Below are 18,451 nucleotides of genomic sequence, written 5' to 3'. Positions count from 1 at the left end.
GGAGATCATAAAACCCGAATTTAATTAGGTTGATTTGGAACCATCAGAGCAAAAATTACTACTCTAGCTAGGAAATGATCAGTCTCTTACACTCATATAATTGCACGTCTGTTTACTCACATTTTTATTTCTTTCTACAGAAAAAAATATGCACATGCATATGCATATGCATGGATAATAAAATCCGAGGCTGTATATGGTAAGTACATGTAAATTAATTACCATAACAAATTAACAATCCTCAAATCTTAACGTCCTTTAAATTTGGTGTCTGATATCTATCCACCATTAACAAGATCATAATTTGATTGCAATCATGACTTAAATATAACATAAAAATCGATCAAATGCATGATACTTGATGAATGATCATGCATGCATTATATATACCGTTATATTATAGTAATATTATATTAATATTATTACAAAAATCAAACTAAAGGCCGGAATTGAAGTACTCTAGTAGCCCCCTAGCCTCCCCACAAATTATCACAATCAGATGAACCCCCTAGAGAAGGATAATCGGTATTCAATTGCCGAGGCGGGCTCATAAGCATTCCTTGTGCCATATCTGCCAACAAATTAGGCATGTCATAAATTGTATCTTCATCCATAAACACATTATTATCTCCAGCTTCCAAAAATTCACCAGGATAATCTATCACGTCCATTATTTGATCATGATCATCACTCGAAGACTTCATTAATTGGGCTGCAGCTGTTGCAGCCCTCCGTATCAATGCGGGTTCCGGCATATCTGGAACAATGTATGATCCCACAAGATATGGGAAATTCAACTTGGTTTCCGAGCCTTTAAGTGACAAAGCAGCAACATCGTATGCTGCTGCAGCCATCTCAGGTGTTGGATAGGTTCCAAGCCATATACGTTTGCTTTTACGTGGCTCTCGAATCTCACACACCCATTTTCCAATACTACGACTTCGTATCCCTCGAAAACTTGGGTGTCTTCCGCTTGAAACCAGACTACTACGGGGGCTTGGGGATGATATAGCTAATGAAGAAGATGAAGAAGAAGAAGGGGAAGTAGTCATGACAGTGTTGGTGTATATTGTAATTTGATTCTAGCTAGGAATAGGTTTTTATGGGGGAGGTGATGGAGGTGGTGGTGGGTCAGACATCTATAGATACAAATAGTATATCCATATCCTCCATATATATAATATATAATTGCATGCCAAAAGTAGCTAGTCAAAGATTAATAGTATTGTTAAAAGTGCTGCAAGTAGCAAGATTAATAAAAGAAGTGCGTTGGCCGGGAGTTTGATGTAAATGGAAATAAAGATTTTACTGTATATGCATGATGATTGTGTTTATGTGTGAATTGAAGCTCACAAAAAAGCTAGCGCGGGGATTTCGCGGGTAGAAACTGTTCCAGTGTGTAAAAAGTCTTCATTGTGATTCATTACGAGTATCTAGTGGAACTATTAATTATATTATAATTAATAATCAATAGTGAATAATAATAATTAATAAACAAATAAAATTATAATATTAAGAAAATTATAAAATTTATTAATATTATTATTATTATTATTACTAAAATCCGCAACTCACACATTCGACACATATTAATTCATATGTTCACGACGGAATTTGAACCCCTAACATTTTTGATTAAATGGCTTCTCCAAAAATACCCATAGACTATAAAGGTATGACATTATAGAGGTATGACACTATAATTCAAATTAAAGGTTGAAATTAATGGTTAATTTGAATATAGAGGTATAACACTATAATTCAAATTAATGGTTGGAATTTTCAGATATAATTAAACTTTAAATTTATAGGTTAACATGTAATCTTATAGCAATAGATGAAAATGTTGGATCGATTTAGGTCCACCACCATGTCCTGCATAGAAGCTAAAGGGTTCATCTTGTCTCTAAAACCAATTGGTAATAGAGGGAGGTTTCCCTAATCTTATATACAAGCATTTATTTATCTCGTATCATATAACGTGGCTTTTTTACCCGGACCCGTTCATTAACATCTCGACTTTTTCCGGACATCCGACTTCTTCCCCTGGTCACGTCCAAAGTCACCCCGATATGAACCGCCACTGCCACAATGATCACACCCGTGCCACCTGGTCTGATACCATTTGTTGGATCGTTTAAGGTCCACCACCATGTCCTGCATAGAAGCTCAAGAGTTCCTCTTGTCTCTAAAGCCAATTGGTGATAGAGGGAGGTTCCCCTAAGCTTAAATACAAGCATTTATTTATTTCTCATTCCTATGTGGGACACACTCTAACCGATTAGCTCCAACAGAAAAAAATATAGTTTTGTTTTTGTGTTTTTTTTAAGACCAATCCCAACCATGACGCCGTCATGGGCATTTCCTCTGCGCCACATCAGCTTTCTCTCTCCTCCTTTCTCACCACTTCCTCCCATAACACTCTCAGGACACACCATTGGCAACCATGACATACTTTCTCATATTTTTATTATTTTTAAAATTACATTATTATTAAAATCAAATCAAATCAAATAAATAAATCAAATAATGGTAATTAGTAAAAAAAAAAAAATTGGAACCAAAGAATCAATGCTATGGGTCCATCATATATTAAATATTAATTATTAATTAAAATAATAAATATAAATATAAAATAAAAATGACCACCTACTTCATCTTCTTCCTTTAACCCATTTTTTAAAAGCTCCATTTTTCTTAAATTAAAAAAAGTAAGTTGCCATCAACCAAAGAGTGAAAATTAATTAGAAATAACTTAAACATTAGATATAAACTTGAAAAAGCCCCAAAATATTGCAGCTCTCCGTCCTCAATTATGCTTATTGATGAAAAATTTCAGGGCGAAGTGGCCGAGGGCGGTGGAGGGCGGCACCATTGCCATCGGCGCCCTCCCATGACGGGTTTGGTGACCCCCTCTATAGCGTACCGATGGGAATAGTCTAAATAGCAGACACACAATCTTTTTGTCTACGACGTAACTCGAACTAAAAATCTAAAGGTTGATGAGTTTCCTTAAAACCGTTAGGAAATAAGCCTTTAGATTTTTTTATTTTTTTTAATTATATATAAGACATAGTTATCACCTTCAGGTATTTGTCGTTTTTATTTTCAGTACTTATTTTTTGGATAAAGGGAATTCACCCGGTAAATATTATTGATAATGCACCATTACAAAAATGTCAACAAGCAAATACTTGAAGACAAGCAACAACCAAAGCTACAAAAGCAACCAAACAACCAAAAAACACACATCAAACTAAATTGAAAGTTGAAACACAAAAGCAACAATATTCCGTACTTATTTACATACACCTTTTTATTCTTTTTTATGGATGCAGATCCATTTGAAAGTTGTCTGTGACCTTGGAGCATAGAGATGATGACTATCTCTACTTATGAGTAACAAACGATTTTTCTTTAACTGAAGATGGAGAAACGACTTTCTGCTTGTTCTAGGATAGAAGAAAATTGTCAATATCTCATTTCTTTCATACATCATATTCATGACATTAAATATTATTGTTGTTATGGTTAATAGAATATAATTAGGTACCTAGCGCATTAGTTTATTTAATATAATGATACTATTAATAATAATTGTTATACTAATGATGATGAATAGTTACAAAATTATTTATGAAATATATTTTTATGATTATTTTATTACTGTTTAATTAATATGGACAAACGTAAGCAATGTACTTTTCGTCGACTGATTTATTTATAGTAGTTTTCATCTAGTTGAATTAGTTTTATATTGTTACAATGATAGTGTCTATTTGTGGTATATTTGTAGTATTGTTTATAGTATAACTGTAGATGCTTTCCTTTTCTTACCAAATATTCACTTACATATCTTATTAAAAGCTGGTCGTATATGTGGCCCATCTTTCCATTTTAGTTTGGATCTCTCTTTATATCATTTTATACTCCGTAGTTGATTTCCGAATCTATTACTACGTTCCATCTTATGTTATTTTGAAAAAAAAAAAAAAAAAAAAAACATTCCATTTTAGTAAAGAGTGAACATTTTAGCGGTTATACTTGTTTTTTAGTTTGTTTTACATATAAAATTTCATTTAATTTAAAATGGACGGATGAAAGAAAACAATAAACTAGACACAAAAACATAATTGGTGAAGTAGTAGGGATGATATCTGTAAGAATACTATGTTGAATTGTATTGAAATTTAAATTAATAAAGATTGAATACCGAAAATCAAATAAAAATTCGGTACCATTATTTTCGTATTGTAAAACCGAATATGTTGGGATCCATTTTGTGTTGTTAGGTTTACTGAACTTAATTTCAGAATATTGATAAATGCATGTGAAAGTTTTAGGTGTTTGGATATACAGTTGGGAACTCAATTTTACAACTTCAAACAACAATTGTACATCAAAAGTCAAAAACTCAAAACACAATTCTTGTTAATCCAATCTTGGTTTTTGTGGCATTTCGAGGTGTCTGTATAACGGTTTCAACAAATTTTAGACCTATTGCTTTATCCAAGTATTCTTTGACATACGATTCTACATACTGAAATGGCTGAGAGAAAAGAAGCGATACCGTTGTCAGATGATTCAATCTAACTTTTCGCAGTAGGAATACATGTATGTGTATGAATGTACCTAAATGTGCAAGCCTGTAAGTCGAAGAAAAGTTGATGTATATGGGTTCGGTTCCCTTATTTGGTTACTCATCTCGTTTGTACACAAACCGACTAGTCTCAAAATCAAAAACCGAAACTGCTCCATTGATTTGGTTTACTTTATTGGTACGAGTTGTGTTTCGTTATGGATTTGACTAATTTGTACATCTATAACATATGTTAAGATGTACATAATGAATTTGTGATTTCTTTAAATATTAAAATTTACTATTACACACATAGAAAATATACATATCAGATTGAATTAATAATTCTATATGTAAAATTTAATGTGTGTAAACATTTCAATTTAACTGACTTCGATGCGTTGGTCCCTCCATTTTACCTCAAAAAACTAACAGCGTCTCTCAAGTTTTTTTTTTTTTTTGGCTTTTAGTGTCCCTCTATTATCACTTTTTTTTATTACGCGTCCCTCCGTCAACTTTCTGTTAAAAAAGTCCGTTAAGTCATGCCATGTGCCTTGCATGTGAGGGTAAATTCGTCTTTTTACTCTTTTCTTCACTAAAATCGAGGGACCACTGGTGTAAAAATTCTTATAATTTATATATTTTTAATTTATAAATTCTTAAAAATTATATCCCATCTTCTTCATCTGAACAAAGCTTGTTCTTCCCCAAAATTACAAACCCTAAATTTTTTTTACAAAATAAAACTAAAAACTAAACCTAAATCAACACAAAATGAATTTATCCCTAACTATACCTAAACCAAAACCCGATCTACCAAATCTACAAAATCTCAAAACACTTCCAAAACATCAATTTGATCTTCAGCTGAGATTTTTCAAATCATCAATTTGATCAAATTAATGACTCAAACTGATTGAGCTACCTTCATTAGGCAGTGATTAACAGTTTTCATGAAGATTAAGCTCCAAAACAACTGTTAAAATAAGAATCATCAATGAACAAGTGAAAAACACCATGGATGAACTTGAAATATGATTTCGAGTTCTAGACTGTTTCAGTGAACGAGCTCAACATGAAAGATGTTTAAAATCATCATTCAAGTGCTCGACATCCATCAATTTGACCTGAAACAACATGTAATTAGCGAATTCGATCCATGTAGAAACAGTTGACTTTTTGCTCCAAACTTTGACTATCAAATTCGTCTTTGATTTTGCGAGTTTATATCTGAGAATGTACAAATAGATTCACGAGATGATTTGCAACAACACTGCACTTTTACTTTTCACTAAATCAACTTGAAACAATCAGAAGCTCAAATCGGTTCACGAAGAACACGAACGAAGACTCGATCCGATTCGATATGAATTTGTTGTTGTTAATCGATACTGATGAGTCTTGAGGATTCGGATTTTAATATAGTTTGATTCTCTTATATCAATTTGTTTTTATGAGCTCAAATTAATGAAGGTGCAATTTGATGTTGATGAGTATGAACTCGGACAGTAGCAGCTCACTATTATAATTTATTCTATGTTCTATTTTGTAATCCGAAAATGATGATGATAAGAATTGATCGATGAAGATATTGAAGAATTGATCGAAAGATGAGAGATGTTTGATATTTATGTATCGATGTCTATATGTACTTGATAAGTGCGCCGGTGGTCCCTCGATTTTAGTGAAGAAAAAAGTAAAAAGATGAATTTACCCTCACATGCAAGGCACATGGCATGACTTAACAGACTTTTTTAACAGAAAGTTGACGGAGGGACGCGTAATCAAAAAAGGTGATAATAGAGGGACGCTGAAAGCCAACAAAAAAACTTGAGGGACGCTATTAGCTTTTTGGGGTAAAATGGAAGGACCAACGGCACAATTATTTCAACTTCAATTTATGTTTAGTTTTTGGCCACTCTATTCACTACCAACTCACAAGAAAACTAAACTCTCTCTTTAAAACATGTTTCTCATCTATTCACCACAAAACTCTAGCGATGCCCTTATTTTTTCAACCGCCACCGTCCCTTCTCCTTGCTCTTCCATTCGCCAGTTTGTAGGTTGTGACGGCCCAAAAATATCTGACCAAATTTAAACTTTATCTTTAAATAATTTAATGTTTCGACACGATAAGGAAAGTCTGTAATGTTGAGTCTCAAAGTTTTGGAACTATATTCATGTAAACAATTATTCTTTGACTGTTCTCGAAGATTCACGAACAATATATATATAACTTAATGTGCACATATATATATATATACGTATATATATATACGTATATATATATACGTATATATATATACGTATATATATATACGTATATATATATACGTATATATATACGTATATATATATACGTATATATATATATATATATATACGTATATATATATATATATATATATATATATATATATATATATATATATATATATATATATATATATATATATATATATATATGATTTCAAGTTATTTAGTAAACGATAGTAACATTCGATTATTGATTCGATTGTGATTTAGATAAGTTAACTAAAACGTTTAAGATGAACCAGTAAAATACTAATTTGCTACAGTATTTTCGAATTGCTACAGTACCTGAAAAGCTACAGTGTTTTCGAAAATCACTATTTGCTACAGTAAAAAAAACTTTACTACAGTAATTTTGCAATAGTAAACACTATTTCAAAATGAAAATGTATATATGTATATGTATATACTACGAGACGATGATTTATAGAAGAAAATAACCAAAACACTTAATTGATTAAAGCTACACTTCGAGTGACATAGTTTAACAATGATTAAGTTTAATTTTTGATAAAGGTACACGTCGCGTAACGAAAAGTACTAGTTTTCTAAGCGTACGAAAGTGCATTCGAGAAACCGGAACCGGGACATAAGTCGAGTGACAACATACGAGTCAACGGACCAAAAATTACAAATCAACTATGCACGTGAATTTAATATAATATATAATTAATTATATAAATTAAATATATTATATATATTATTATTAAATTATGTCGACAAACAAAACGTTAAAACAATGTGAGCTGTAAATCCTCCCCATGCAATCGCATGGGAAATGTGCTAGAAGACCATGCGATCGCATGGCAGTCTTGTACTGGAAATGTCCTATAAATTCAATCGATTTCATTTTGTGAGAAGCATACATCCTTCTATCTATCTCTCTGTAAATATATATAATTATATATATTGTAATTAAAATTATTATATGATTATTATTATAAAGATTATTATTAATCTTAGTATTATTATTAAGTTGTATTATTATTATTAGTATATTACATAAAATACTACGACGAGGTCTTGATTGAGTTATTTCAAAACGGGTTTTATGAGCGGAATAGAGCTAAGGAAATTATGGGATATAGCTATGAAGGTTATGGGTATGGTTCGTGGGTTTTGCTCGTGAATCAAACTAGTGTTTATCATCCCCGTTGCGTCTATGTGCTTTCCTGCAATATTGAATCACAATATTGATACGTGAGCATTCATATCTTATCTTTTATATATTGTTAGTGTATCCATGTCTAGTGCTCGAGTATATATATTTATACATGCTTGTATGCTAAATTTCTTCGTTAAACAGTTTATGATGAATCATGAATTAAATATATATATTGCTGATAAAAGGTATATGATATGCATGTTTTTGGAAAGCTGGCGAAAAATCAATAACTTTTCATTTAGAAATCGTGTAATTTCGATGAACGAATTAAAAGATATGGTCAACTGAATTATGATTGACGTTAACTGGAATTGCTTTTGAATCTGCAATTAATATTTAAACAACCTGTTTACGAGATTGATAAATTGGGTTTTTGAATACTACTAGCCGAGTAAATGGATTCTTAAATAAGGCATGTCTCGTTTTGTTGAACAATTGTCAAAATTGATTGTTTTATCATATTTTAAAGCCTTATAAAAACTATAGTTTAATTTTACAAGAATTGGGAAACTATGTGAAATGTTAAAATGTTTCGATTGCCGTGATCATTCAACTATAGTATTGAGTCAGATTGATTTTTTTGAAATGACTTTTGATAACTTTTGTATGTCGATCTCTAGCATTAGGATTGTGATACACTATGACCTGACCTAGCTTAATAGACATTTATTGACCAACATATGTTCTCTAGGTTGAGATCTACGGTTATTTGGTATTTCAAGTTTCGGTCACATTTCGGTGAACGACTTTATGTGCTGCTAAGGTGAGTTTCATTTGCTCCCTTTTAAATGCTTTTGCAATCTATATTTTTGGGCTGAGAATATATGCACTTTATTTTAAACGCAATGAATACAAGTACATACTTAATTATACACTGAGTTTGAACCGAAAATCCCTTAGCTTTGGTAACTAGTAACTGCCGGTTATAAGAACTGGTGGGCGCGAGTAGTTGTATATGGATCCATAGGGCTTGATATCCCCGTCCGAGCTAGAGCGCTAGCCTTTTAACGGACGTATGCTATTTGAGAAGCGTACACATTAGTTTGCGTGTATTATTAATATGATTATACAAAGGGTACAAATTATATATACGTTAAGTTTAGTTACCAGAGTGCTCAATCTTGTAGAATATTTTGATAAACGTTTTTGGATGAAATAACTGAAATCTTGTGATCCACCTTTATGTACAGATTATGCAAAACATTAAAACTATGAACTCACCAACCTTTGTGTTGACACTTGTTAGCATGTTTATTCTCAGGTTCCCTAGAAGTCTTCTGCTGTTTGCTTATATGTTAGACAAGCTATGTGCATGGAGTCTTACATGGCATATTTTTCAAGGAAACGTTGCATTCATATAGATTTGGAGTGATCGTCACAGTTGGTATCAGAGCGTTGGTCCTAGCGAACCAGGTCTTGTATGAGTGTGTCTAACTGATAGTTGTTAGGATGCATTAGTAAGTCTGGAGTTCGACCATGTCTGCATATTAAAAGTTTTGCTTATCATTTCTTATCAGAAATTACATGGTTATCATTCTTAATTCTAGACATGTTTTCCTGCATTTATTGCATAAATAGTGTATAGACAAAAATTCATATCTTAGCGTATCTGTTACTGTAAACTTTACCTGACATCTTCCGAAAATTTCTCCATAATTTACGGGATTTTGGTATAATATATATACATATGTAAATTATGTATTGAAGAGTACCAATCTAAATTCTATAATCTATTTCATATCAAAAATCATCTCTCTAATTATACAAGATGGATCCCGTATCTAGTTCAAATTCTTTAAACTCCGACAGCTATTCCGATATGGATATTCACCTGAACTCCGAAGAAAGTGTAACCGGAATGGATCAACCAATCAGCCATCACCTATTCTGGATGAATTGGGGATGGGTTCATAGCTTACTTAATCATTGGAGACAAGAAGAAGGCGATCCCTTCCATCCACCACATTGCCCTCTTGGCGAAGAACCTGAAGCACTTACCGGCGAACCTGTTCGTAATACCATTTTCTCTCTCATTTTCAGAGTATCTTGTCACGATAATATACTATCTCAAATTCTGGATCTTATTCATCCGCTCGTCCGAACCGCCAATCATCCCGGTGTAGTAGAAGAAGTCAACGAGCTTCGCGCTCGGGTAGTGGCTTTGGAGAATATGGTGCAAAGGTTACAAGCACCAGCAGCATCACCGGCATCAACAGTACCACCGACAACAACACCAACAGTACCATTACCACCACCAACAACAACCGCATCGCAAACCTCAACTTCACAATCTGTTCCACGAGCATCAACGTCATACGCAACGTAGTTACCAAGAAATACCAGCAACAATAACCGATGAAGTATTAACTCATTTCCCCTGAAGAAATTTTATGTATATTTAATATATATGAATTTTGAAATCAAAATAAATCTTTTCGTACTAAGCTATTACGTGTGAATTTTAACTGGTAGGTACTACTCGGTTAGTTCATATTACTAATATGCAATGATGTACATCCTTCCTTAACAACTTAATCATTGTTAAATACAATCTCTGTTTCAACTTAATGAATTCCATTTCATAATAAACCAAGTGTATTATTCAATTACATAATTGATTTTACATTTTCATTTTCGATGTACTCGAAACTTTCCAGAAAACATCATCTGTGCCTTGTAAGGTTCACAAAAATTCCACGAGCAACAACATCCTTCACCAAGGAATATCAATAAGAATAAATAATGAAGTATTGATTTAATTAGTGAAATATTCCGCGAAGATTATATGATCTCTAATGTTTTAGAGATTTTTCATTTCTAATTCAAGCCAAAAAAAAAAAAATCAAATGAGCTTAATATGATATTAACTCATTAAATCTGTATTACATCTGAAGAAAATATACATACATATATTTTCATAAAGATTGTAATGAAAATTCTTTTGTACAAAATATTACTTGTGAAACTTTTAACGGGTAGGTAATACCCGAAAGATATATAAATTCACAATTAATATGTTACATTCTTCGATTCTGATTCAGCAAATCATCAACTATACTCACTACTTTCACAACGATATACATTCTTTCATAGAAATCAAAACAACCATTTGCATCCAAATTTGATTACATATTATGATTTTGAAAAATCAGAATCCAAGCCCAGATTTAATAGAAAACATCACTCTTAGATTCTTACATCTTTCAAATGCCATACTTTGAATTCAAAACTGTACTAGAACATCATATGTATACATATAACATTCATTTCTTAGAATTATGATCTTTCATTCTGAAAATCTGAAAAGCAACCAGTCTACGAATCAATACCTTGAATGTTGAAAAAGCTGATGAAGCAGTAAAAACTGTAAACGACCTTAACAGTAAAAAGTTGATGATAAAGAATAGTGTGCTGGCAAATCTCAGAAAAAGAGAAAGTTTGGAACTGGAAAACGGATTGAGCAAAGTATGAAGGAGGCTGTGGATAAATCACAAAGACTGAACCTGCCTTCAAAGAATACAAATGATTCAGTATCTGCTGAAGTCATTAACGAATACCTTGCTCCTGACTCAAAACCGTTACGAAAAAAAAAATCTTCTTCATCGTCCTTCGATATTAGAAATTCTAAGATATCATTATATCTTTCATATAAATATCTTCGATATTTCTGAAGATATCTTCATAACTATTATTATCCGAAATTATTTATCTCTTCGCGCTATCTGTGTTACATTATAAAAGAAACTATTTTAGTTTTTAAATTGTGAAAATCTTGAAAAATGGATGTTTTTGAAGTAGTGTTGGGAACTGAAGCATGAGTTAGTATAATATAATGACACTTGATCAACGTGATTATATTACAGTAAGTCATGCTGAGTTTCTAATGGAACGTGATAAAGGTTCACAGATCATACCCTCATCATGAACCATGTTACATAACTCTTTCATTCTGTTTAACCTTAAAACTTTCAAGAAAATATTTTCTTAACAACTCGGTCTTTTTTCGAGGTATTCTGGTAATTTGACAAGTCAGATTGTGCTATTACCGTTTCTTTCTTAGAACATTAATTATGTTCATTCCGAAATGTATAGCTACGAATTTTGGACCATTATTGCCTTGACTTAAGGTTGGGAAGAGAAAATGAAAGCATGAATCTTCGATATATCAATGCGTATAGCAATATAAAGACACGGGAGAATGAAAAACACTATAACCCCAAAGTAATAGTAGAAGAAAATAACTTCCTCTGGTGGCAGATGAAAAAGAAGAATGAAGGATACGATAGCCAGGAAAAATCAGAACTGGATTAAGCATTTTCACAATCTATTAGGAAGTATGAAATAAGGAAGAAGCTTATAAGAGTGGTGAAAACAAATGAAACGGAAGAGGTCTATTTATAGTGAAATATCAGACATAGCAATCGAGGCAGATTACGCATTTAATTAAAGAAGATCTTAATCTCCTTAATTCTCGAAAAATCAAATCTTATTTAGAATATGAAGATTTTCTATTCCTTAAATTTCGGAAATCAATCGTTACTACGTCAAAAATTAAGACGAATCTCTATTCCTTCATTTCACTCTTTTACGATAATTTCTCTCATACGCTTCGAGTAATTGGATTGTTTTATCCATATTATTCAACGGTGATAAAACTCTAATTATCAACTCATATTCGTCATGAAAACATTTTTATTGTTAGCCATGACGACCTCACTCAAATTTCGGGACGAAATTTCTTTAACGGGTAGGTACTGTGACGACCCGGAAATTTCTGACCAAATTTAAACTTTATCTTTAAATGATTTAATGTTTCGACACGATAAGCAAAGTCTGTAATGTTGAGTCTCAAAGTTTTGGAACTATATTCATGTAAACAATTATTCTTTGACTGTTCTCGAAGATTCACGAACAATATATATATAACTTAATGTGCATATATATATATATATATATATATATATATATATATATATATATATATATATATATATATATATATATGATTTCAAGTTATTTAGTAAACGATAGTAATATTCGATTATTGATTCGATTGATATTTAGATAAGTTAACTAAAACGTTTAAGATGAACCAGTAAAACACTAATTTGCTACAGTATTTTCGAATTGCTACAGTACCAGAAAAGCTACAGTGTTTTCGAAAATCACTATTTGCTACAGTAAAAAAACTTTGCTACAGTAAAACACTATTTCAAAATAAAAATGTATATATGTATATGTATATACTACGAGATGATGATTTATAGAAGAAAATAACCAAAACACTTAATTGATTAAAGCTACACTTCGAGTGACATAGTTTAACAATGATTAATTTTAATTTTTGATAAAGGTACACGTCACGTAACGAAAAGTACTAGTTTTCTAAGCGTACGAAAATGCATTTGAGAAACCGGAACCGGGACATAAGTCGAGTGACAACGTACAAGTCAACGGACCAAAAATTACAAATCAACTATGCACGTGAATTTAATATAATATATAATTAATTATATAAATTAAATATATTATATATATTATTATTAAATTATGTCGACAAACAAAACGTTAAAACAATGTGAGCTGTAAATCCTCCCCATGCGATCACATGGGAAAGGTGCTAGAAGGCCATGCGATCGCATGGCAGTCTGGTACTGGAAATGTCCTATAAATTCAATCGATTTCAGTTTGTGAGAAGCATACATCCTTCTATCTATCTCTCTGTAAATATATATAATTATATATATTATAATTAAAATTATTATATGATTATTATTATAAAGATTATTTTTAATCTTAGTATTTTTATTAAGTTGTATTATTATTATTAGTATATTACATAAAATACTACGACGAGGTCTTGATTGAGTTATTTCAAAACGGGTTTTATGAGCAGGATAGAGCTAAGGAAATTATGGGTTATAGCCATGAAGGTTATGGGTATGGTTCGTGGGTTTTGCTCGTGAATCAAACTAGTGTTTATCATCCACGTTGCGTCTACGTGCTTTCCTGCAATATTGAATCACAATATTGATACGTGAGCATTCATATCTTATCTTTTATATATTGTTAGTGTATCCATGTCTAGTGCTTGAGTATATATGTTTATACATGCCTGTATGCTAAATTTCTTCATTAAACAGTTTATGATGAATCACGAATTAAATATATATATTACTGATAAAAGGTATATGATATGCATGTTTTTGGAAAGCTGGCGAAAAATCAATAACTTTTCATTTAGAAATCGTGTAATTTCGATGAACGAATTAAAAGATATGGTCAACTGAATTATGATTGACGTTAACTGGAATTTCTTTTGAATCTGCAATTAATATTTAAACAACCTGTTTACGAGATTGATAAATTGGGTTTTTGAATACTACTAGCCGAGTAAATGGATTCTTAAATAAGGCATGTCTCGTTTTGTTGAACAATTGTCAAAATTGATTGTTTTATCATATTTTAAAGCCTTATAAAAACCATAGTTAATTTTACAAGAATTGGGAAACTATGTGAAATCTTAAAATGTTTCGATTGCCATGATCATTCAACTATAGTATTGAGTCAGATTGTTTTTTTTAAATGACTTTTGATAACTTTTGTATGTCGATCTCGAGCATTAGGATTGTGATACACTATGACCTGACCTAGCTTAATAGACATTTATTAACCAACATATGTTCTCTAGGTTGAGATCTACGGTTATTTGGTATTTCGAGTTTCGGTCACATTTCGGTGAACGACTTTATGTGCTGCTAAGGTGAGTTTCATTTTCTCCCTTTTTAAATGCTTTTGAAATCTATATTTTTGGGCTGAGAATACATGCACTTTATTTTAAACGCAATGGATACAAGTACATACTTAATTCTACACTGAGTTTGAACCGAAAATCCCTTAGCTTTGGTAACTAGTAACTGCCGGTTATAAGAACTAGTGGGCGCGAGTAGTTGTATATGGATCCATAGGGCTTGATATCCCCGTCCGAGCTAGAGCGCTAGCCTTTTAACGGACGTATGCTATTTGAGAAGCGTACACATTAGTTTGCGTGTATTATTAATATGATTATACAAAGGGTACAAATTATATATACGTTAAGTTTAGTTACCAGAGTGCTCAATCTTGTAGAATATTTTGATAAACGTTTTTGGATGAAACAACTGAAATCTTGTGATCCACCTTTATGTACAGATTATGCAAAACATTAAAACTATGAACTCACCAACCTTTGTGATGACACTTGTTAGCATGTTTATTCTCAGGTTCCCTAGAAGTTTTCCGCTGTTTGCTTATATGTTAGATAAGCTATGTGCATGGAGTCTTACATGGCATATTTTTCAAGGAAACGTTGCATTCACCAAATCATCACCATGTATCTTATTTTGACTGCATTGTCAACGGAAGTACTATTGTAAACTATTATTTACGGTGATTGTCTATATGTAGAAATTATCAGATGTCGAAAACCTTTAATTTAAATATTCATTTATGGTGTGCCTTTTCAAAAGAATGCAATATTTACAAAACGTATCATATAGAGGTCAAATACCCCGCAATGAAATCGATGAATGACGTGTTCGTCCATATGGATTTGGAGCGATCGTCACATAGGTACTTGATGTTACCCTCTCTGACCACCGGCATCTCGTCGGTGGTTTGGCTTTACTATTTTTTTGTCGAATAAAGCTCAATCGCCCATTTCCCTTCAGACGAACTTAGGTCCGGTCGGCTACTCCGGTCAAAGATCCGGCGAACAGGCGGCGATTTTGTATGTGTTTTGCACTGGGTCTGTTAATCGATTTTGGTTTGGCATTGGTTTCATTTGTTCCTTCGATTTCGATTGGGGATGGTCTTGTCCTAGTTTTTCGTCGACTATTGTGCCTTTTAATCAGACTCGTTATTCTAAGTGGGTGTAGGCGGCGAGCTCCGGCAGGAGCTATATACCCATTTTGGTCGGATTTGGTTTTGTGGTTGTAGGCTTAGATATGCTGGCTGGGTGGTTGTAGTGTGTTTTTTTGTTGAAACCCATGGATTCCGGTGGGGGTTTGATGTATTTATTCCAATACCATCCTGTAGGGTATCTCGCTTTTTCAATTTTTTCCCATAGTATTGAGCAGAACAAAAAGTAATTCTTTTGAACCAATTGCAAATAGACAGTCGCCAATACCAATTCGTGGACATACATAATTCATCAATCTTAATCATCAATATGAAACTACTTTCTTGCCTTTTTATCATCTTCCCGCAATATGCATTTGTTAAGAGCATTAGGCAATTAATACAATCAAACACTTTTTTGTACTTATATAATTCAAAAAAGCCAACAAATAACATTTATAATTTAGGTGTTAGGATATCGAAAGAGATCCATTTTCTCCGTACATTTTTATAGTTCACTTGTTCATTCCGACCCTTCTCAAGTAATTTTTCTAAAAAGTAGACACGATCATACTCCTCGAGCCACCATTCCCCTTTACAAGCACCCATCTATTTATCAACAATTTCAAGTACTTCCTTCCAATTAAAAGCATATTCTTTATCTATCCGATTTAACGCTTCTACTAAGAGGTTACACCCACTCTGAATTCCCATTCAAGACAGAAACAAAAAATATTCAATTTAGGCCACAACAACTTCTACCACATTACTGAATCAACTAAGATGACAATACCTCTAAGAAAAGAATATGATAGTTGGTTTTACTATAATAGTATTAACATGTGTTAGTTCATAAATGTAAATTCCTAGTTCGATGTGTATTAAAGTACGTTTATTTCAGTCCTTGGTTATTAAGCATAATTGTAATCGTATTGTACTTTGATGATTGGATATTAGTTATGTTTCGTTAATGTTTAATCAATTGTTATTATGACTGTCAATTGACTGTCAGAGCCATTCAATCGCGAGACAGTCAATCGCTGGTGAGACCATCGATCGAAGGTCTTAGACCATCGATCTAAGGTCTTAGACCATCGATCGAGGGTCGCTGCAGGTACTATATATATGGGTTACAGGTTACATTGTTATGTTACATACCCTAGCTATATATTGTCGTCTTCTATCGTTCCTAAACCTACCCAACACAAATAAAAAATCTAGGTGTTGATCTAATCTTTTGTAGGTTTGATTCTTCGATCCTGAAAGTCCGTGTTTATTCGATTAAGCTTTGTCTAGTGTTTTACGCATATAGATTAAGTATAGGTTTGATCTAAGATCTGTAATCGTGTCTACAAAGTGGTATCAGAGCATTAGGATTGTTGATTCAAACGTTTTTAATTGGATTCAAAAGATTTGTGTTTTGGGTTTTGTGAAAACTTTGTGTTTTTGATCAAAAGTCCTAATTTGTACGTGTTAAAATCGTGTTTCTGAGTGTGTTTATGTTCCTAGGTGTTTTCCTAAAGTCATTATCGTAAAATCTTAGAGTTTTCTATCGAAAATAGCCGTGTAGGTTGATTAAGGATCGATACCCTACTTTTTATGTGCTGATAGCTGACGAACTACCCTCAGTCGACCGTCTCCGCCCTCAATCTATCAATCAGTCATCTCCTTCCCCAACCGACCATCTAGTACACTCAATCTATAGTCGACCATCAACCATGGGAGGAATTGTAAATCTAACTGACATTTCATCTTATGAAATGTCCCGTTCTTATTGATTAAAAACGTTCCATATTAATTGATTTCGTTGCGAGGTTTTGACCTCTATATGAGACGTTTTTCAAAGACTGCATTCATTTTTAAAACAAACCATAACCTTTATTTCATAAATAAAGGTTTAAAAAGCTTTACGTAGATTATCAAATAATGATAATCTAAAATATCCTGTTTACACACGACCATTACATAATGGTTTACAATACAAATATGTTACATCGAAATCAGTTTCTTGCATGCAGTTTTTACACAATATCATACAAACATGGACTCCAAATCTTGTCCTTATTTTAGTATGCAACAGCGGAAGCTGTGACGATCGCTCCAAATCCATATGGACGAACACGTCATTCATTGATTTCATTGCGAGGTATTTGACCTCTATGTGATACGTTTTGTAACATTGCATTCGTTTGAAAAGGTATTTCATAAATGAATATATAAATTCCAGGTTTTTTTACATCTGATGATTCCTACGTATAGACAATCACCATTTAAATGGTTTACAATAATACATCTATTGACAATACAGTCAAAATAAGATACATGGTAATGGTTTGATGAATGCAAGTTTCTTGTATATAGCATGTATGACTCCAAGCACATAACTTGTATCACGTATGAGCAAACAGCGGAAGACTTCTAGAAACCTGAGAATAAACATGCTTCAAGTGTCAACACAAAGGTTGGTGAGTTCATAGTTTTAATATTACACATAATCCGTATATCAATGTGGATTA

At 32.4% G+C, this 18,451-nt stretch overlaps 1 protein-coding gene across 1 annotated transcript; it reads right to left on the bottom strand.

The window, feature by feature from the left end:
• Positions 1–470: 470 nt before the first annotated feature.
• Positions 471–2,240, bottom strand: LOC139860532 (ethylene-responsive transcription factor ERF024-like). The gene is made up of 2 exons (XM_071849283.1): positions 1,995–2,240; positions 471–1,082 (listed from the first exon to the last, which is right to left on the bottom strand). The coding sequence occupies exons 1-2, from the start codon at positions 2,238–2,240 to the stop codon at positions 471–473; spliced, it is 858 nt and encodes a 285-aa protein (XP_071705384.1).
• Between the last annotated feature and the right edge of the window lie 16,211 nt (positions 2,241–18,451).

This window comes from Rutidosis leptorrhynchoides, chromosome 7 (assembly GCF_046630445.1).
Source record: "Rutidosis leptorrhynchoides isolate AG116_Rl617_1_P2 chromosome 7, CSIRO_AGI_Rlap_v1, whole genome shotgun sequence".
In the NCBI taxonomy this organism is placed as follows: Eukaryota; Viridiplantae; Streptophyta; class Magnoliopsida; order Asterales; family Asteraceae; genus Rutidosis; species Rutidosis leptorrhynchoides.
The sequence above is the reverse complement of the archived record's forward strand: the minus strand, read 5'-3'. Positions and strand labels throughout refer to the sequence as shown.